General features: G+C 50.6%; 1 protein-coding gene across 2 annotated transcripts in view; it reads right to left on the reverse strand.

The window, feature by feature from the left end:
- Positions 1-21,640, reverse strand: part of CEPT1 (choline/ethanolamine phosphotransferase 1) — a 230,728-nt gene that overhangs the window by 156,679 nt on the left and 52,409 nt on the right. For both annotated transcript variants that reach the window (XM_078644128.1, XM_078644129.1), the window contains exon 3: positions 1,489-1,636. In XM_078644128.1, the coding sequence (XP_078500254.1) occupies positions 1,489-1,636 (148 nt within the window). The remainder of the gene's footprint in view (positions 1-1,488; positions 1,637-21,640) is intronic.

Here is a 21,640-nt window from a genome sequence, read left to right on the forward strand (position 1 = left end):
CCCTTCCCTCTCCAGCGCATCCTTCTTACCCGCTCCTACCTCCCAACTGACCGCCCCTCCCCCCGAACCCTGCTTAATGGCGGCAGGTGTGCAGCCACACTGCAGGCGCGCCAAAGGTAAGCCTGTCTGTGCCTGCCCGCGACCAGCACCATGGACCCTGGTACTCTGACCTGCCTCCACTATGACTCCAGCACCCTCCACGTGCTCAAACCCAGACGAAGCAACAACTGCCAGCTTTCGACACAGAGTAACACCCAAGGCCTTATCTCCTTTCAACACTGGTGCTACACCTTCACCCACCTCCGAAACACCGCAGCAGACCCCAGCCTACCTGACGCCACAGCACACAAATCACTTAACTGCATCCTCCTCAATGTGCACTCCCTGCACAGGCAAGCTATAGAAATTTGGGACCTCCTCAATACCCACACGCACGACCTCACCTTCCTCACAGAAACCTGGACGAATGCCCACGCCACTCCTGACATCGCAACGGCCATTCCTGACTGATACAAGATCCTGCCCCACCCGCCCATGAGGAGGCATTGCCATACTTCACAAAAAATCCCTCCGCAAGACAACCACAGACTTGGACGACGCTATGACCCACATGAAACCTCTCCACTTCCAGCTTCAGACCAACCCTAAAACGACTCTCTGCAGAACCCTCATCTATAGACCGCCTAGCCAAGTGCTCCTTTTACCAAAAGTGGTGGCATGGTGCAGAATCTAAAAAAAAATTATGAAATTCTTTAGTGGATCTATGGGCAAAGACAAAAATAGATAATCAAAACATAGCACACCTGGTCCATAGTGTGCGTTAGTGACACTTGCATTTTATATAAAACTAGGAGCTCAACAGTAGACACAAGATTACAGGTTTGTTCATTGAAGAGCCCATGTATCATGGCTTGGCCAAAAAATAGCAAATTGCCCATAGGAGGCATCAAAGTAACATTGCTGCCAGTAAGATAATGTTATTTGGAATACATTTCCAAGTACATTAACATCATAGACTTGTATATCGATATATAATTACTAAACTAAAATATATAGTGGAGTAGAAGGAAAGGAAAAATATCCGACGAATGATGGGGAGAGAAAGGGAACACCAAAAAACAGATGCAGAGCATGCAGAAATTGTTTAAGTGGAGTGTCTGTTTAAGGGGTTGTCAATATAAAAGGAACAGCAGATAGAGCAAGTATAGCTCATTAAAATCAAAACCAACATGGTACAGCATACTCAAATGATTCAGTAGGGTCACAATCATGAAATAAATTACCTCAGTTAACTGTAATTGAGAATATTCAGATTTAAAACGAACAAAGAAATGGAGAGCAATGCAAGATTTTTATTACGGACCACCATCACAGTGATCTTTGGCCCGTTACCCACACCCTTCAGTGATATCTTATTTACTAGAAAATGTATGTTTAGTGAGGATTTGATTAATTACATTTCTTTTTTTTTCTTAAGTGTATAAGTACCTGTTGACAGAGAATCACAGCCGTGGTCAAAGAGCTCCCCAAGTGGAGAGCTACTGTTAGTTCTCCTTGCTTGCTTCCCATCAATGGCATCAAGTGACTGGTAAATGAAAAGGCCTAGTGCACAAGATAGATATGTCCATACAGGTGCCTGAAAAAACATAAGCATATAATATTTGAAGCTGTGCAAAACATCAAGTGAAACAAAAATACTCATGTTTTTCCTAGGTCTTATTTTGATTTAGGTTTGCAGCATGTTCAGCTCACAAATAGGAGTAAAATAATTTTAATTGTAGGTTTACTTTCATATTTAACATTTTAACATCCATTTACCTTACCCCACAGCTCATTTTGAAAATCAGTCTCTCTATACAAGACAATTGATTCAATGTGGCTAAAAATAGGAGATTAAAGTAAAGAGGGCATTTAAAAAGCATTGGCAAACTCATTAGGCCTACCTTCGCATGCTGATGCAAATGTCCATTTTGTAAAATGTATTTTGCACCTCTCTCACTCTACCCACCTCTCTACCTCTACGCCTCACACTGCTGCACGCCTCACACTGCTGCACGCCTCACACTGCTGCACGCCTCACTGCTGCACGCCTCACACTGCTGCACGCCTCACACCTCACACTGCTGCACGCCTCACGCCTCACACTGCTGCACGCCTCACGCCTCACACTGCTGCACGCCTCACACTGCTGCACGCCTCACACTGCTGCACGCCTCACACTGCTGCACGCCTCACACTGCTGCACGCCTCACACTGCTGCACGCCTCACACTGCTGCACGCCTCACACTGCTGCACGCCTCACACTGCTGCACTCTGGGACACCGCAACAGCATCAGTCAGCACTGCAACAGCATCAGTCAGCACCGCAACAGCATCAGTCAGCACCGCAACAGCCTCTGCACCTGGACCCCTGTCAGCACCGAAGACACCACCCGCCTGATAAACACCATCCACTCCGGCTCCCCAACCGACCCCTGCCCACACCACATCTTCAACAAAGCCGACTCCATCATCGCACCCCAGCTCCGGAACATCATCAACAGCTCCTTCGCATCCGCCACCTTCCCGGAGAGTTGGAAACATGCCGAGTTGAGCGCCCTCCTGAAGAAACCCACCGCGGACCCCACGGACCTCAAGAACTTCCGCCCCATCTCGCTCCTCCCCTTTCCAGCCAAAGTCATCGAGAAGACCGTCAACAGATAACTCTCCGCCTTCCTCGAGACGAACGGATCCCTCGACCCATCACAGTCCGGTTTCCGAGCAAACCACAGCACCAAGACCGCTCTCATCGCAGCTACCGACAACATCAGATCCCTGCTCGACGGGGGAGCGTGGCTTAGCACGCGATGTAGACGGACGTGCCCGGGCTGAGCTCCGAGTGGGGCTCCCCTACCACGGGCCATTTCTCTGGCATTTTTCACTGTAGCCGGCCCACACTCGCACCGAGTGTGCCCGGGAGCCAGATCCGCCGCCTGAGAGACTTTTGGGGAGATTAGTGACACGGACCCTCCGGCCGGCGGGAGCCCCAGCAGTTACCCGGCCGGGGCCCGCTTCCGGACGGCAGCACCGGCTACTCGAGCCCGGGGATCCGGCCCTTCGAGGTAGGCCGCACCGCGCACACCCACCCCCGAGCAGCACGGGGTGGGGGACAGGACCGCACCGCAGCGTCTGGTGCCTCAAGCGACCCCACTGCCCGGGAGCCCCTACATTTAGTGACGGAGTTGACATCCTCGGCCGCTCGGGTCCGGAGCATCGGCCCACATAGTCGGCTGTGCCAGGGACACCCCGCTGGGCCACACGGTGCGCAGGAAAGGACCGCACCGCATCGATTGGGGCCACCAGTGACCCTGCTGCCCGAGAGCCCTTGCCAAAGACGGTGGAGGCGGCGCCCTCGAGCGAACTGGGCCCCTGTCCTCTCTCTACCCTGGGGTGGTTTCCAGCCAGCGTCGGGCCTGGCCCGAGTCCGGGGATCCAGCCCACACTTAGCAGCAGCCACAGCCACACCCGTGAAGCCCTGCTGGAAGGCGATTCCGCCGTACTTATGGTGGCGCAGTGCACACCAAGGGTGCTGAACTCGACTACGCAGGTGCGGATCCCGTGAATATCACGCGTAGCGCCCCGTGATCCATCCCACGCCGAGGGACACGACGCCCTACACCGCCATTGGTGTTGTCCTGTGCCACCCGGACGGATTGATCCTCCCGAACCCGGAGGAACAAGGGCAGCCGGAGCAGCCGTGTGGCCTGGATTGACTAGTCTACACGCGGCCTACCGGGAGGTGAGCCACCATTGCGCCATTTGAAGCGACATCCAGTAGAGCACAGGCGCTCCTACACCAACTGCGGCGCAACCTTTGTACCCTCCCTGAGCGGGATCCCGGGTGCCCTGGCGAGATTGCGGTCTCCTCACCAGTTATACAACGTCCGGAGTGGGCGACGCGGAGTGCCGGACCCCGTGACCAACACGCCCAAGACCCTGCAGTGCTGGTTGTGGGGGCCTGCCGTCCCGGCCGCCTTGCGGTGCTGACCAGTCCCATGTCAGGAGGGACTAGAGCAAGGACCGGAACCGGAGGGGCGCAGAACAAGGGGAAGATGGCGAAGAACCCCGAGGCTGACCAGACAGCCTCCAAACTGGACACCATGCTGGCGGCCATGGAGCGATTGGAAGAGTCCATGCAGTTGACCCGTACTTCCCTGGAGACCGAGATAGACAAGGTGGCAGTGGACTTGACGCACCTCAGGGCGGACCACAAGAAACTATCCGAACGAACTTCGGTCCTGGAACAGACTATGGCGGAGGCCTCGCCCCAGTTGGTACAGACGGATAAGCACGTACGTGACCTCCTCAATCGAGTGGAGTTTCTCGAGGACAGGGCGGAGGATGCAGAAGGGCGTGCCCGGAGGAACAATATACGCATAGTGGGCCTGCCATCTGTGTGGGGGTAATTGGGAGATGTGGAAACTGTGATGACTACGGTTAAATTTTGTACCTGGAATGTCAGGGGCATGCACACACCCTCACGTCGATAAAGTGTACTCCTATCTTAGAAGACATCAAGTACAGATCGCATTGTTGCAGGAGACCCACCTGGCAGCCGCGGAGGTCGCCACACTTCGCCGTAGATGGAGGGGGCAGGTATATGCCACAGGCTTCTCAGCGTTTGCGCGCGGGACCCTGATTTGGGTACGGCCGGGGTTCCATTTGCACTGACACATAGCAACATTGACGCAGAGGGGCGTTATGTATTCATACAGGGCAGACTGGACGGGCAACAGATAGTTATAGCCTCCATTTACGCGCCAAATGTCGAACAGGGGAGGTTCCTGGCGAGACTGTCGACGGTGATTGCACCTTGGTCTGACGTGCCTCTATTATTGGGTGGCGATTATAACAGCGTACTAGATGTCTCCCTCGATCGCTCGTCTCCTCCGGCGGTTGTTGCCCCAGCCCAAGCAACCTCCAGGGCCCTTATTGATTGGGCGTCACAGTGGAACCTGCAGGATGCTTGGCGAGTTAGGAACCCTAACGCCCGGGTATACTCCTACTTCTCTGGGGCCCACTCATTACACGTCAGATTAGACAGGTATATGATGTCCCGTGACTTGATTCCTCACGTGACAGAAACAGATTACCTGGGGCGGACACACTCTGATCACAACCCACACACTTTGGATTACGGGTGGAGGCGCCCACGCCCGCCTGTGCCCACGTGGCGCCTGCAGCCGGATCTCTTACTCGATACGCCATTCCGGGAGGAGATGTCCAGGAGGATAATACAATACTTTGAGGACAATGGCGACTCTGCCTCGTCCCCGAAAATTGAGTGGGACGCCTTTAAGACAGTGACCCGAGGGAGCTGTCTCGGTGTGCAGGCAGGCCTGCGGGGACAGGTGAAACGGGATCTGATGACAGCGGAGGCGACTTTACTAGACAAAGAACGGGAAGCGGTGGAGGGCGATGACTCCCAGTTGATTACAGCCAGGGCAGATCACGCCCTTTTGATGGAGAGGCTGAAAAACCTTAATTTTGCGGCACACTCTGCACGCACCCACAACACGGGTGACAAGCCAGGCAGACTCCTATCGTGGCTGATACGTCAGGATACACAATCGGCGTTGGTGCTTTCGATCCGTACGACTCAGGGCGCTGAAGTCTTCACCCAAATGCTGATACACGAGGCGTTCACAGCACATTACAGGTCCTTGTACAGCTCACGACTGAGAGCCACTGAGGTGGAAATTGCAGACTACCTAGCGACACTGCAGCTACCTGCGGCCACTCGCGCCCAACAGGCGGAGTTGGGAGCGGTTCTTACTAGTGAGGAGCTACGGGAGGTGATTTTTTCCCTCTCTAATGGCAAGGCGCCGGGCCCGGACGGGCTCCCGGCCGAGTTTTACAAGGCCTATTCCTTGTTATTAATACCGGAACTGTTACGAGTGTACAAGGCGGAAATTTGAAGAAGCTGAACTTCCGGCGTCTCTGAACGAGGCCAATGTGATCTCCCTTTTGAAACCAGGCAGGGAAGCGTGCGAGCTGGGATCGTACAGACCGTTAGCGCGCCTTAAAACAGACTACAAGATCTTGGCAGCGACATTGGCTCGGAGGCTTGCGCCCCTAGTTCCCACACTGGTGCACTCTGACCAGAATGGCTTTGTGCCCACCCGCAGCACGTCTTACAACATACGTCGCTTCTTTAGAGTCCAACGCTATGCGATCTCCAACTGGCCATGCTCAGGGTGTATAATACTCGATCTGGAAAAGGCGTTTGATTCGGTGGAGTGGCCCTTTCTGCTCCGGGTGCTCGAAAAGTATGAGCTGGGCGACGCCTATATCCAGATGGTGGGGCTCCTGTACCAAGCGCCCGAGGTGCGAGTCCGGACCGGGCGGCTTTTTACCGACAGAATAAGGATTGGGAGAGGCACCAGACAGGGATGTCCCCTCTCTCCCCTGATATTCGCGCTCGTGATGGAGCCGTTGGCAGCGCTGCTCCGGACCTCCGGAGCCGCCTGGGGCATCCCACTGGCGGATGGGACACACTCGGTGTCTCTATATGCCGATGACTTGCTGTTATATGTCAGGGACCTCACCTGCATACCTGCGGCACTCACAGCCATCTTTCGGGTGTTCGGGGATATGTCGGGGCTCCGTGTCAACTGGTCAAAATCAGGGGTCTATGCGTTCAGTGAAACTATGCCGCAATGTGCAGTGCGAATGATGGGCGAGGAGCTTCGGTGGCACCCGACGGTCTTCCGGTACTTAGGGATCCTCGTATATCGGGACCCCGTTGATCTCCTAGAGGGCAACCTCGTGAGAGCCATCTCCTCGTTGTCGGCCCAGGTCACGTTCTGGAACTCCCTCCCACTGAATGTGCCGGCTCGAGTAGCTTTGACAAAGATGATAATGCTCCCCAGGCTCCTCTACTTTTATGCTAACCTTCCGGTGTATGTGCCGACGCGTATATTCAAGGGACTGGAAGCCCTCACCAGGCGCCTGATTTGGAATAAAGGGCGCCCCCGGGTGGCATTGAGGACCCTCTACGCGGCTACGGAATCTGGAGGCCTGGCGGTTCCCAATCAGGAACTATATTACCTAGCGGCTCAACTGCAGTGGGTTGACTATTGGCTTAGTGGCAGGAACCTGATGGACACGGCCACGGAAGACACTACCCTGACCCTGCCTCAGGTGCTAACGCTCTTCCACCCCCTGACGCGGGGCCGGCCTCCCGACCAGCTCTACTTAGCTGTCGCAAGACAGTGCTTTGTGCGAAGCCTCAGACTTACTAAAGGCACGGTGCCATATGCCCCGAACCTGCCACTGCTGGGGACCCCCTGGGGGAGTGGCGTGATGTCCTCATCCGTGCTACGCAGTTGGACTGCGGCGGACTTGGACAGTCTAGGTGACATATAGTGATGGGGAGCTACTGTCCTTCGAGACTTTGACCGCCGACACAGGTCTACCGGCGGGACAGTTCCTGGCACACGCTAAGCTTCTCCGAGTACTGACGGGGACGTGGGGAGATCTGACTCAGGAACCGACCACACATCTGTTAATACAGTACCTGCACGTGATGGGCGATGGTTCCCATCTAGTGCACTGGCTGGCGCAGGCGCTGCACCATCATACCCAGTTCTCCTCCACCGACTGCGAGAGAAGTGGACGGCCGACCGGGGTAGTGAATGGTCGGACAAACAATGGGCCGCAGTGCTGGCTGGCGCAAGGAACATTCCTCGTAATGCGAGATTTAAGATCATCCAATATTACATAATACACCGCGCGTACTTGTCCCGGACAAACTAAATCGCTACTTCGGCCTTGCCTCTTCAGCGTGCCCCAGGTGCGGACTCCTGAACTCGGATCTGCTACACGCACTCTGGAGTTGCCCTCACCTTACCATGTACTGGTCGGCGGTCACTGACACATTAGCGGCAGCCACGGGCGACACTCTTCCTAAGACGTGGGAGGCATGCCTACTGGGGCTCTACAAGAGGACCAAGCTGACCAAACTGCAGGCACGCTTCTGGGACCTGGGGCTCATAACAGCCAAGCGGCTCATCACGAAACGCTGGAAGAATAATGCCCCCCCGCGACCGGTGGACTGGCGTCGCTCATTCGCCAACTGGGCTAGCGCAGAGAGCGTGACATTACACAGAGAGGAGACGGCGGGACTTCGAATGTACCCAATTGCCCAGGGGTGGGACACTACTCTGACTACATACCATCAGGCTTGTATCCAGGCTGGTATCACATGAACGCTTAGTTGTGGAGCGGGGATAGACCCGTCACCCTTACATTTCCGGAGCCAGACCCCTCCCCCCCCCCTGTTGTTTCCCTCCCCCCTCCCCCGAAATGCCTCTCCCCCCCCAGCCGCTGGGGCAACGCCCGACAAAGTCTGTTTACTATTATTCCCCCCTACCGCCACATGGCCGCAGCGATCCTCAATCCACGACCATTCCCGTCCCCACACTGTCCACATACAGAGTTACATAAAACATTAGTGTCACCGATACACTGCTGTACACGCAAACACTAGTCCGATTGTTGTTGATGTGTTTCCCCTCCTACTTTCGTTATTTCACTATTATTTATTTATTTTTCTCCTTTATTTTCTTGATTGGCAGTTGGCATTGTTTCTGCTGCGCTCATGATGATGTTGATTTCTTCCGTTCCATTTCACTTTTCTTCAATGTTTATTCAATATTGCCATGATCATGCGTCTATAGCCCTGTATCCCATATGGTAATGTGGGATGTGATTCCTGTCTCTGACATCGTCCGTGCCACCCAGGGAACACAGCCTGGAACAACTGCTGTTGACTATCATGAACACTTTGGCCCTTCTGCAGTGACATACGCTGCAGGCACTGCAACCTAAGATTTCTCCTGAGACTGAGAATTGCGGATTAAAGCATCTTCCCTGGCTACTGTTTATTTTCACCTATATGCGACCGAAATGTCGAAAATGTTACCGACTGGGTAATGATTGTCGTTTATATGACATTGTAAGATCTACTGGCTTGTTTTACGTTTTGATTTGTGAAAATAAATAAAATCTGGGACCGTTGGTCTAAAAAAAAAAAAAATCAGATCCCTGCTCGACAACGGGGAAACTGCGGCCCTCATCCTCCTAGACCTCTCAGCAGCCTTCAACACCGTATGCCACCGCACCCTGATCCAGCGCCTCAGCAAAACCGGAATCCAAGGAGCGGCCTTGGAGTGGATCATCTCGTTCCTCGCCGGAAGAACTCAGAGTCCGCCTCCCCCGTTCCGATCCGCGGCCACCGAAGTCATCTGCGGCGTCCAGCAAGGATCCTCACTCAGCCCCACCCTCTTCAACGTCTACATGAGCCCTCTCGCTGCCATCGCACGCCAACACAACCTTAACATCATCTCCTACGCCGACGACACCCAGCTGATCTCTCCCTCACCAATGACCCCGCCACCGCCACCGCCAAGATCAGCCGTCAGAAACTGAACTCAGACAAGACTGAAGTCCTCATCCTCGGACCATCCCCTTCCGCCTGGGACGACTCCTGGTGGCCCCCTGCACTGGGCACCACACTCAAGCCAACGGACCATGCCCGCATCCTGGGCTTCATCCTGGACTCCTCCCTCACGATGACCAAGCAAGTCAACGCCGTCTCGTCTTCCTGCTTCAACACCCTTCGCATGCTCCGAAAGATCTTCCGGTGGATCCCCACCGAAACCAGGAAGACGGTCACCCAGGCCCTCGTCACCAGCCGTCTGGACTACGGGAACACCCTCTATGCCGGAACCACAGCCAACTCCAGAAAAGACTCCAGCACATACAGAATGCTTCTGCACGACTGATCCTGTACATCCCCCGCCACAGCCACATGTCTGCCCATCTGAAAGACCTGTACTGGCTCCCCGTCACCAAGAGGATTATGTTCAGACTCCTCACCCACGCACACAAGGCTCTCCACGACATGGGCCCGAAATACCTCAACAGCCGCCTCACATTCTACACACCCACCCGCCAGCTCCGATCAGCCAGCCTCGCCCTCGCCTCCGTCCCACGAATCCGCAAATCCACCGCCGGAAGATCCTTCTCCTACCTGGCGGCCAAACATGGAACTCCCTCCCCACCCACCTTCGGATGACCCAGGGCCATCTCTCCTTTAGAAAGCAACTCAAGACCTGGCTGTTCGAGCAGTAGTGATTCCCCCCCCCCTCCAAACGCCTTGAGACCCTAGCGGGTGAGTGGCTCTACAAATTTGCTGATTGATTGATTGATTATCACAACAATACGTTTTGGGCCCTACCCTGTCGAAGGGACTTGGCCCACCCTCATAAGTGACACGCCGTTTTTCTCAGGAGACTTGAGGGAACGCTGGCTGCAGATTCCAGGACTTTTCCACATAGAAATGCAAGGAAAATATTTTTTTTTAAGGAAAAGTTTGAGATTTGCACAGGATTCTGGACAAAATAAAAAAAAACCTAATGAGAGCCAAGTAGTTTTCAAAAATGTGCTGGTTTGGTAGGTTTCCCTAGTTGCCAAAAGAGCGGGGCCAAAATCCACAACTACCCACATTGCAAAAAGCCCATTTTTTTCAGAGAAATAATGTGATATCTACAGTGAGCCTGGTGCCTTTTTGTGCCGCAGGCTAAGGCCTACCCATACAAGTGAGGCACTGTTTTTCTATGGAGACTTGATGGAATGCTGGGTGGCAGGAGATTTGTGGCTACCTGCAGATAACAGGGCTTTTCCTCACAAAAATGCAAGGAACGTGTTTTTTAGGCAATGTTTGAGTTTTGCATGGGACTGTGGGTAGAAACCTGGTGAGAGACACGCAAGTCACCCTACTATGGACTTCCCCGAGTGTCTGCATTTAAAAATTGTGCTGGTTTGGTAGGTTTCTCTAGTGCCAGCAGAGCTGAGCTGGTGCCCCAAATCCACAGCTAGCCACCTTGTTAAAAAATATGCATTCTGCGGGGTAAAATATTATGTCTCTTAAGCACGTTTTGGGGGGTTTGGTGTTGCAGGCGTAAGGCCCAGCCACACAAGTGGGGTACGATTTTTAATCAGGAGACACGTGGGAGTACTGAACAGTAGAACAAGTGTTATTACCAACTGAATATCTCAAAGTTTGTGCCTTTCAAATGTGAGCAATGGTGTAACACAAAAGACATTTTACAAAATGTTCTAAGAAGCATGCCACTGTGGGACCCATGAATTCAGAGTTGTACAAACAAGCAACAGATTTCCTTCATACCCTTTTTCCATTCTTTGTAATTTACCATATCTGTTGTATAGTCCGTACACAATGAAAAACCATTGTAAGGTGCAGTTCAATTGTAGGCTCCGAGTACCGCGAGTTCTTGGAGAATCTAAAAGCCCTTTAAATAACCACAACAAGAAGGGACCAGCAGATGTAACTGTATATTGCTTTTGAAAATCTGCCATGGTAAGAAGTTACAGATGAAAACGTAGACACAAATGGCCATTTTTCTCCAACCCAATTTCAAGATTTGTTTTTATTTGAACTGTTACTTTTTATAGGAAAACCTTGAAGGATCTACACAAATGACCCCTTGCTGAATTCAGATTTTTGTCTAGATTTCAGAAAAGTATAGTTTCCCGGTATACTCTATGGGTTTCGAAACCATTTCCACTACAAACTGAAAGGAGGTTGAAAGCACACAAAAAATTAAAAATAGGCAATCTCCCTGTAAAATGTCAAAACTGTGTTAAAAAAGTGGTCTTCTGATTCAAGTCTGTCCGTTCCTGAAAAGCTGGGAAGATGGCAGTTTTAGCAAACCCTTCGTTGATGCCATTTGCAGGGGGGGAAAAAAAAAGACTTTCTTCTGTAGCACTTTACCATCTTTTCCCAAACACCCCGAAATGTTGCTTTACTTTGGCTGATTTCTCGTTCCCTTCCAAGGGAGGTCAAAAACCCTGGGTACCTTTATATGCCCCAGTGTTAGACAAAACAGTGTGTAAATTTGGCGTGGATACCTTATGTGAAAAAAGTTATGGACCCTTAAGCGCAAACTACACCAAATAGCCAAAAAAAAAAGAGCTCAGCAGGGGGGGGGGGGGGGGGGGGGGCGGTCGGGGCCCACCAGCTAAGGGGTTCATCCTAAACACATCAAACAACGATTCTTATTTGTGCAAAGAAAAGATACCACTAGATTTGAATTCTTCATACCTGAAGACAGTGTAAATACACCGAATTACTTGGAAAAAAAAAAGAGAATGGCAAAAAAACAAGGCATTGGCTAGTTAAAGTTTGGGCCCGTCAGCCCGGTCACTGAAGTGCACTTCTATTTATACTTGGGGGAGAGTGCACATGAAAAGGTAAAAAGAGCATCACTGGCTGAAAGTCAGCTGACATTTCACACCATGCTGTATGTTGTGGTGATGGAATGTGAACGACAGCTGAACAGAAAAATGGATGAAAAGGAGAAGCCGAGCCATTTACGTACGGCTATATGTATACATTTATGATTTGTATTAAATACATGAGGCTTGCTACACAACTATTACTGTTGCTCAGCAAATCTAAAATCGGACAAAATCTTCCATGCTGCAACTGGGGTGAGAGAATGACTGTTCACAAGCCACTGCTGGGATTTTTTGTGGATGCCTTTTCTGACTTAAAGCAAGGTAGATTGATTCATTTTATTTCTCTAATGAAAACTCGTTTCCAACAAAGGTAAGTATGACTGAAAAATGCTCTAAATCTGGTTTATCCTAGTTATTCACAATTGGCCGTTTGGGAAAACAGGGTACAGAAGTACCATCTGCTGCCTGATTTCCTTTTTATCATTCAAAAACCTCTGTATAGGGCTCAAGTAGAACACAAGATTGACCGAGTTGCTGCTATGAATGGTAAGGAATCTACTAATGGAAATAGATAAACTAGACGAGAATGGTATTTTTCTAAAACCACCGTGACCCAACAATGATCTTTTCATAGCTTCACATGCTTGAATCACTCCCCTCAATACCATCAATATAAAAGTCCTTGAATACATTCAGCGAGCAGTATTAGCAAGTAGTAGTACCCAATTAATAGAGGAGTGCAATTAGATTAGCGTATTCACCTAACAGTAAGTGTTTAAACCTCAGCCACAGAGGTTAATGTGTTGACACCCCAACTCAATTAACATTAAGGAGGGTCAATTCACTGGAAAGACAAAATCCAGTGCTCTACTAATCAGCCATTAAAGAATACCACCAAAAACAGTGGAATTTCCTTAGCAAACAAAACAACAAGTTAACTACCTATGCAACCCAAACTCTTGAGGGGTCTCGAACTAAAGATAAATGAAAGAAGGGAGGGAACCGTATGTTTTTTCTGTTATTTTGTTTTAAAGAACCCTCACACAAGTGACCTAGTTAGTGACACGCTTCATTATTGGGTTACCACCCTGGATCCCAACTGCTTCCAGGGTGTGCTTCAACACCCGAATACAGCAGAGCTAGTTTTGTTTGAGAAGTGAAAAGTGTAATTGGTTTAAAATTGACTCAAGGCCTCGAACCTCCAGGGGTATTCAAACAATTATTCAGCTGTTTAAAGAAACCACAATAACGCCCACAGATGTGCTGGAAGGTCGACGACGTTTCAACCTGTACAATTTCAGGTCATTATCAGGACTGGGTCACTGGAATACGAGGAGTGCTGTGATGGTTGCAGGGTGACCTTGGATTAGAATGAATTAGGTGGAAGGAAAGGCATCCTGAAGAGGTCCTGAGGTCCAGCTGAATCATTTTATGAATTTCCTGCGGGCCGTTTTCTTAATCATCAACTAAATTGTTTATTGCTCCGTTTTTTGCTGTTACCTCACCTTTGTACAGTCTCACCTATGCCGTTCACCTTCTCCACGACCACATATGTGCATGCAAGCGTTTGGGTTACACCTGCACATAACGTAGTGATGATATAACTACTTCCACTAAAAACAGACCCATTTTCTCATTATTGTGGTCTCCCTTATTACGCTTCATTTTACATTGAATTGTTTCTCTTATGTACTTGCCTAATTTAATGACTACCGGTTGAGACATTGTCATGTTGTTAATTACATAGAAAGGTGGCATTAAAACTAAATGGTTGCTTACCTGTAAGAGTAGTTTTGTAGCTTGAAGAATTTTCTTGATTTCCATGCTGTGTATTATTCTGCCATCTAGTGGTTGGGTCCAGACCTCTCCTCTTGTACATAAGTCCTTCTTCTCTCCTTTTTTGTTGTTGTTTGGTGACGACTGTCCCCACCATTTGGTGCCTGGTGCAACCTCTACTGATGTCGGACGTCCTTCCCCACGCGCTGTCGCCATCTTTAAATTATATTTTCCCTGCTACCATCCGTTTATCTGGTATTTTGTGGTAGTCGTCTTGTCTGTATATTCTTTAAGTCCCTTGTTAACTTCTCCTCGCCTCATATCCTGGGAAAGCGGCAGGTCGCATGTGAATTCAGAAGATTCTTCAAGCTGCAAAACTACTACTACAGGTAAGTAACTATTTAGTTTTGCACTGCTAACCTTTTCTGGATTCACATGCTGTGCATTGTATTTGTAGCGGTTTTCTTTACTGTGAAAGCTGGGTTGGAGATGAGGTCGAGCATGTAAACAAATGTTTCAGTAATCTGTCCCACTTGTGCCTCCCTGTTTATCTGTATGTTGATGCAGTAGTGTTTGGTGAATGAATGTACTCACAACCAAGTGGCTGTCATACATATGTATATTCAACGGGACATTTGCCAGGAACGGTAATGTAGCTCCTTTCTTACGTGTCGAAAGATCTCTTGGTTTAGTCTCGAACTGTATGCCAGCTGTCCCGTTACACATCTGGATTATTTCAGTTATCCACCTTGCAATGGTGTTCTTAGTGATTGGTTTTTCTGTGCTATTGCCTGAGAATGATACAAACAGTTGTTTCCGTTTCCTGTCTAGTGTATGTAGTGCTCTTTTTGCCAGAGTCTTTGGCTCTTGGAAGAAACTCTGTATTTGAATTATCTGGTTTATGTGAAACTGGGATGTTGCCATTGATAGGAAAGTTGGGTTGGTCCTCATGACTATCTTGTCCTTGTGTATTTGTGTGTATGGTTCCTGAATGGTGGCTGCCTGCAACTTGCTTACTCTACGGAGAGATGTCACTGCAATTAGAAAGGCTCTTTTAAGTGTGACGAATTTTAAGGTGGCCTGGTGGAGTGGTTCAAAAGGTTCTTTCAACAGTTATTTCATCACTACATTTAGGTTCCATGTAGGTGTTGATGCACTCCTTGGTGGGGCTATTCATTTTGCCCCTTCCAGAAATATTTTGATCTCTTATTTAGTGAAGAAGCTTCTTCCTATGTATCCCTTATCTAGGCCACTATTGCTGCCAGATGCAACTTTAATGAAACATAGGCTTGCTGTCTAGCAGGTGTGTGAGATATCTGATAACTGTAGTGTCTCTTGTCCTGTCCTGAAAGAAGCCAGATGTCTGGAACCACCTTGTGTATCTCTGTAACTTAGCTGTGTAGCATTTCCTTGTTGTTGGTCTTCTTTCTTCTCGAAGGACTGCAATTGGTTTTTTTCTGGTTTTTAGAGGACAATGGTTCAATCAATCATGCCATTTGTATAGCGCACTACTCACCCGGGAGGGTCTCAAGGCGCTTGGGGGAGGGGTATGCTACTGCTCGAACAGCCAGGTCTTGAGTGGTTTCCTGAAGGCGAGATGGTCCTGGGTCAGCCGAAGGTGGATGGGGAGGGAGTTCCCAGTCTTGGCAGCCAGGTAAGAGAAGGATCTTCCTCCGGCGGTGGCTCTTCGGATGCGTGGTACGGCTGCGAGGGCGAGGCTGGTGGACCGTAGCTGGTGGGTGGGCGTGTAGAAGGTCAGGCGGTCGTTGAGGTACTTGGGGCCCAGGTCGTGGAGAGACGTGTGTGCGTGGGTGAGGAGCTGGAACGTGATCCTCTAGTCGACGGGGAGCCAGTGCAGGTTCCTCAGGTGGCTGGAGATGTGGCTGCGTCGGGGGACATCCAGGATGAGTCGGGCGGAGGCGTTCTGGATGCGCTGGAGTCTTTTCTGTAGCTTGGCTGTGGTTCCGGCGTAGAGGGCGTTTCCGTAGTCCAGTCGGCTGGTGACGAGTGCCTGGGTGACAGTCTTCCTGGTCTCGGTCGGGATCCAGCGGAAGATCTTGCGAAGCATACGCAGGGTGTTGAAGCATGATGAGGAGACGGCGTTGACTTGTCTGGTCATCGAGAGGGAGGGGTCCAGGATGAAGCCCAGGTTGCGTGCGTGGTCGGTTGGCTTGGGTGCGGTGCCCAGGGCTGGGGGCCACCAGGAGTCGTCCCAGGCGGAGGGCGAAGATGCCAGGATGAGGACTTCCGTCTTGTCAGAGTTCAGTTTCAGGCGGCTGTCCTTCATCCACTCGGCGACGTCTTTCATCCCTTCGTGTAGGCAGGTTCTGGCGGTGTCGGGGTCTCTGGTGAGGGAGAGGATCAGCTGGGTGTCGTCGGCGTAAGATATGATGTTGAGGTTGTGCTGGCGTGCGATGGCTGCGAGAGGTTTCATGTAGATGTTGAAGAGGGTGGGGCTGAGTGAAGATCCTTGCGGGACGCCGCAGATGACTTCGGTGGCCTCGGAGCGAAACGGGGGGAGGCGGACTCTTTGTGTTCTTCCGGCGAGGAACGAGATGATCCACTCCAGTGCCTTCTCTTGGATACCGATGTTGCTGAGGCGCTGGACTAGGGTGCGGTGGCAGACCGTGTCGAACGCAGCGGAGAGGTCCAGGAGTATGAGGGTCACTGTTTCCCACTTGTCGAGCAGGGTCCGGATGTCGTCGATGGCTGCGATGAGGGCGGTCTCGGTGCTGTGGTTGGCTCTGAAGCCGGACTGCGAGGGGTCGAGGGATCCGTTCGTCTCGAGGAAGGCGGTCAGCTGTCTGTTGACGATCTTCTTGATGACTTTAGCAGGAAAAGGGAGGAGCGAGATGGGGCGGAAGTTTTTGAGATCGGTGGGGTCCGCTGTAGGTTTCTTCAGGAGGGCGCTGATCTCGGCGTGCTTCCAGCTCTCCAGGAAGGTGGCGGTGTTGAAGGAGGCGTTGATGACTTTCCGGAGTTGGGGTGCGATGGTGGAGTCGGCCCTGTTGAAGACGTGGTGTGGGCAGGGGTCGGTCGGTGATCCGGAGTGGATGGTGTTCATCGTGCGGGCTGTGTCTTCGGTGGTCACCGTGGTCCAGGTGAGAAGGGTGGCGGTGGGGGGCATTGGTTCGACGGTTGGGTGCGTCGGTGGGGATTACTACAATGGTTACTATGTGGCCAAAGATGGTCCAAGAAAAGACGCAAGAGTTGAGTCAGAATTTAGAACAATAGGTCTAAATCAGGATAGGCAATTAATGCCAGAAGGAGCATGAAAATATGTTACCAGGGAAACGTTCCAATCACAATGACATATAATATTTATTTTCAACACTATGCAAAAATAGATCAAGTGCTCACATAAAAAAGTGACTAAGCATGGTGTGATAAATGAGGATGACTACAAAATATATACATCGCATTGACAACGCACAAGGGAACTCCTCATGAACAAATTATAAAAAATGCATGGAGTTCTTGTGGTAGGGGGTCGACGGCGTTCCGATCTCAGTGACTGGTAACATATTTCCTTGCTCCTCCTGGCAATCATTGCTAATCCTGATTTAGACCTCTTGTTCTAAATTCCTACGCAACTCTTGCATCTTTTCTTGGACCATTGTTGGCCACATAGTAACCATTGTCCTCTAAAAACAATAGATCACCCCAGGTTCTAATATTGAGGTACCCTTGTTTACATTACTAATTGTTTTTTCTGGAACACCTCAGTGTCCAAACTCGAAGTCTTCAGAAGCCTTGCTGCTAGACTCAGCTTACTCGATTCTGGGTAGAGAATTTTGTCTCTTTGCATGGAGAGCACATCTTTTAACGCCAGTAGTATCTGCACATTGTGGTGTGTAATCTCCAATAAGTCTGAGAAACAAGTATGTCCCTCCCACTGTCGAGCGATGAGTATTTAAGTTGTCTGCAACGCTCTGCATTTGTTTATTACTAATAGGAACAGTGGGATTGGGAGGAAAAGTGTAAGCAAATCTCCCGGACCAGTCTATCGACAGTGCAGGGAGTGTCAGTGTGGGTGTCTGGGTATACAGGATTGGCATTTTGCGTTTTCTGGTTTTGAGAAAAGGTCAATTCTGGGGTGCCCCATCTTTTGGGAACCCTTTCGATTACTGTCTGATTCAGTTCAAACTTGTGTGAGGTGAATGACTGTACATTGCCTTTTCCAGGTAGATGCATTGCCATTATGTTTGTTTGTCTCTGGATGACCCATCTCTAGATCTCGTGTGATAGCCGCGAAAGGGCAAAGGATTTTGTTACTCTTCGTTTGTTGAAGTAGAACATAGTCGTCGTGTTGTCCATTTGAATTTGTATTGATTTTCCCCACAGCTGCTTCTGAAAGACATTTAAGGTTAGGAACACGGTTTCTAGCTTCAGTACGTTGTACTGCCTCTTCTGGTTTCCAGATCCTTTGATCTTGAGCGTCCCCGTATGATCTCCCCATCACATATGTGAGGCATCTGTAGTGATGGTAACTGTTGGCGAAATGAAGGGTCTTCCAGTTGTTAAATTAGTCTTGTTCACTATGCCATTTCCTATTGCTTTCTTTATGAGACCACCACTAGATCTTCCCAACTTCCTGTAGCTTGCGACCACAGGCTCTGGATCCATTCCTGTATTGCCAAGTGGTACAGCACCAGGAAAATTCCTTGGTGGTCCAGGCACTTCCAGAGGCGCAGGCCTCCTTGCGGAGGCTCAGTGACACCCCCCCCCACCCCATCCGGTTTGCTGCAATAGCACCTGCATCAGCCTTCCAATGATGGAAGGCAGAAATGCTTTCAGCGCCAAGCAGATGGCTCTCAACTCCAGTAGGCTACTATGGGGTCAGGACTCTGCCGGAGACCAGTGGCCTCTGATCTCCACCTCTCTCAGGTGACCGACCCAAACCATAAGTGATGCATCGTCAACAGTGTCCGTTCTGGCCCCGCCTAACGGGCTTGCTGCTGACCTAATCGCGATCCAGTAGCCACCAATGCAGATCTTTTGAAGTCTCCTCCAAGATCTGGATGTGGTCAGAAAAGTTCCCAGACTTTGGGCCCTTCAGATGCCACTGGAGAGCTTGCATTTGCCACCTAGCGTACTCAACCAGCAGGATTCAGGAGGCAATCAGTCCCAGCAGCCTCAGAACTTACCGCACTGAAATCCAAGACCAAGGCTGAAAATACAGGAATATAGCCTGAATATCTGGGAGACACTTCCGGGGGGCAGAGGCACAAAACTGATCCATGTCCAGAATGGATTGGATGAAGGTGAGTGTCTGAAGGGTTCGACAACATTATAGTGAACCCCAAAGATTACAGGACGTTTGCAGTCGTCTAGAGGTGGCAGACGACTGCTTGGGGCGAACTCGCCTTCAACAGTCAAGTTGCTGAGGTAAAGAAAGACCAGCACACCTGAACTCCGAAGGTGTGCTTCCACTACTGCCATCAGTTTTGTGAACTCTTGAGGGGCCTCTGGTGAGACCAAAGGAATCCACAGTGAACTGAAAATGATCCTCTTCCACCATTAACTGCAGGATGTGCCAGTAAGCCAGCAGGACAGGAGAATGGAAATAGGCATCCTGCAAGTCCAATGCCACCATCCAATCTCCAGGGTCGAGGACAAGATATGGGCCAGGATGAGCACTGTGAAATTCTCCTTGAGAATGAAGAACTTGAGCGAAAGAAGAACTTGAGAGAGAGATCTAGAATTGGCTGAAGACCTCCAAAGGGCGTGCACCTCCTGCTGCAAAATGGAGAGATTGCCCTCTATCCGTCATTAGGGTGATGGTGGAAGGTGCAGTGGGGATGAAATGTAGGGTAAGGCATATCCTTTGTGCACAATTTCAAAGACCCACCGGTCCGATATGATTGCTTGCCAGCCCAGGCAGAACCTGTGGATTATGCCTCCCACCGGATGGCTAGGGCCCTGTAAGGGTGCAATAAAGGGGCTTTGTAGGTATAGCTCCAGGGGGGATGGAGGTGGCCTGACCAGTATGCTGACCTTGGCTGCTGGCCACAGCTTTTACTGCAAAACTGCTGAGTTCCCCGATGAGGCAGGATAGACTGTCAATAAGAAATGCCACGGCTGAAGCCATAAAAGGAAAGTTGGTATTGTTGCTGGCGAAGCTGGGTGGAACGGCCCAGAGTGAGCGGTGACCCTACTCTCTTTAAAACAGTCAAGGGCAGTCAGAATCAGCCTGGTCCCTAAAGAGACAAGCCCCATCGAATGGTATGTCCATCAGTGAGGACCGAACCGAACCTCAGAACCCGGCTGAACGTACTCATGCATGACAACGAATGGAAAAGCTGGTGCCTGCAGCCCATCCGAGGAAATCAGTGTTGTCTGATTCCCAGTCACGGGGAGAGGTGGGAGAGTTGTTCGGGTTGTTTCTGCAAGTGGAGACAAGCACCAAGAGGCTCTTAGAAGAAAGGTGTTGAGAGAAAAAAAAAAAGGCCAGGTCGCCTGGAGCAATTTACCAGTTAATCGGAGGGCCGGTACAAGACTTCACCCAAGCGCTTAGTAAGCTATCTGTCAAGGCCTCATTTAAAGGTCGGAGATGCTCAGAAGCAATCTGGTCAGGCTGCAGGACCTCCACAGTGGGAAGTTAAAGGTCAAAGACCTCAGCCAGCAAGCGAATACCCATGGGGTAGGACACCCACTCCTTCGTGACTGGGACAAAAATGGCTAACTCAAGGGGAGGTGTCTAGCCCACTAGTGTGTTGCAAATCCACATACCAATTGTCACCGGCATAGGATTGAGTGAACTCACCACCGTGATCATGACTGTTGTCGGAGTCTGTGCCAAAAATAGAATGTAAGGAGTGTTGCCTGGGGCACTATAACAGATAGTGCGTTCTTTCTCTGTTTGAGCCACGGCGCATCTTTAAGCAGGTGCACAGGGCATAAACAGGGAAGTGCGACCTATTATTGTGAATGTGCTGCCCCGAGGGCAGCCGCAAACTTCCTTGGGGGCAGTGCATTAAAAAGAAATATGGAGCAGCTGTTTAAAAGCTGGTCCGGGTTTCTCAGTCCCAGGGGCAATCTGCCTGTTCTTTTAATAGGGATTAGAGATCCCCTTGCAAGCGGGTGCAGAATGACCGCACACGCCTTCAAGGGGATGTCTAGGGGGCCAATGGGATCCTTTTTCGTCCCACCAGAGGGTTGCCTTTATGAGGCGGACTGAAAGTGTGCCTCCTTTTTGTGGCACAATTTCTGTGTACCTCCTAATGGCATGTTTGACTGTGCACCCACATCGGTAATACGGCGCAGAGGCAAAGAGAGTCCCTCATATCCATGGGGCCACATCACTATCGAAAGAGGGAACACCCTCTATTGATAGCACTGGCACTACATATGTGCCAGCGCTATCTGTATTACAAAAAGGCGTTTGAAGCCCCTTCTGTAATACCAAAGTTCCCACAGGGCGCAAATGCCTGTTTACCCCTGGGGCACTTCTGTAATACAGCCCCTGATGGTAAGGGAAGAGCAGAAACCTTGGACAGATTCAGTTGGGACGGCAGTAGAATTCAGACTGGCATTGAGTCGATGTCTGAAAGAAGG

This window comes from Lissotriton helveticus, chromosome 5_1, assembly GCF_964261635.1.
Source record: "Lissotriton helveticus chromosome 5_1, aLisHel1.1, whole genome shotgun sequence".
Classification (NCBI taxonomy): Eukaryota; Metazoa; Chordata; class Amphibia; order Caudata; family Salamandridae; genus Lissotriton; species Lissotriton helveticus.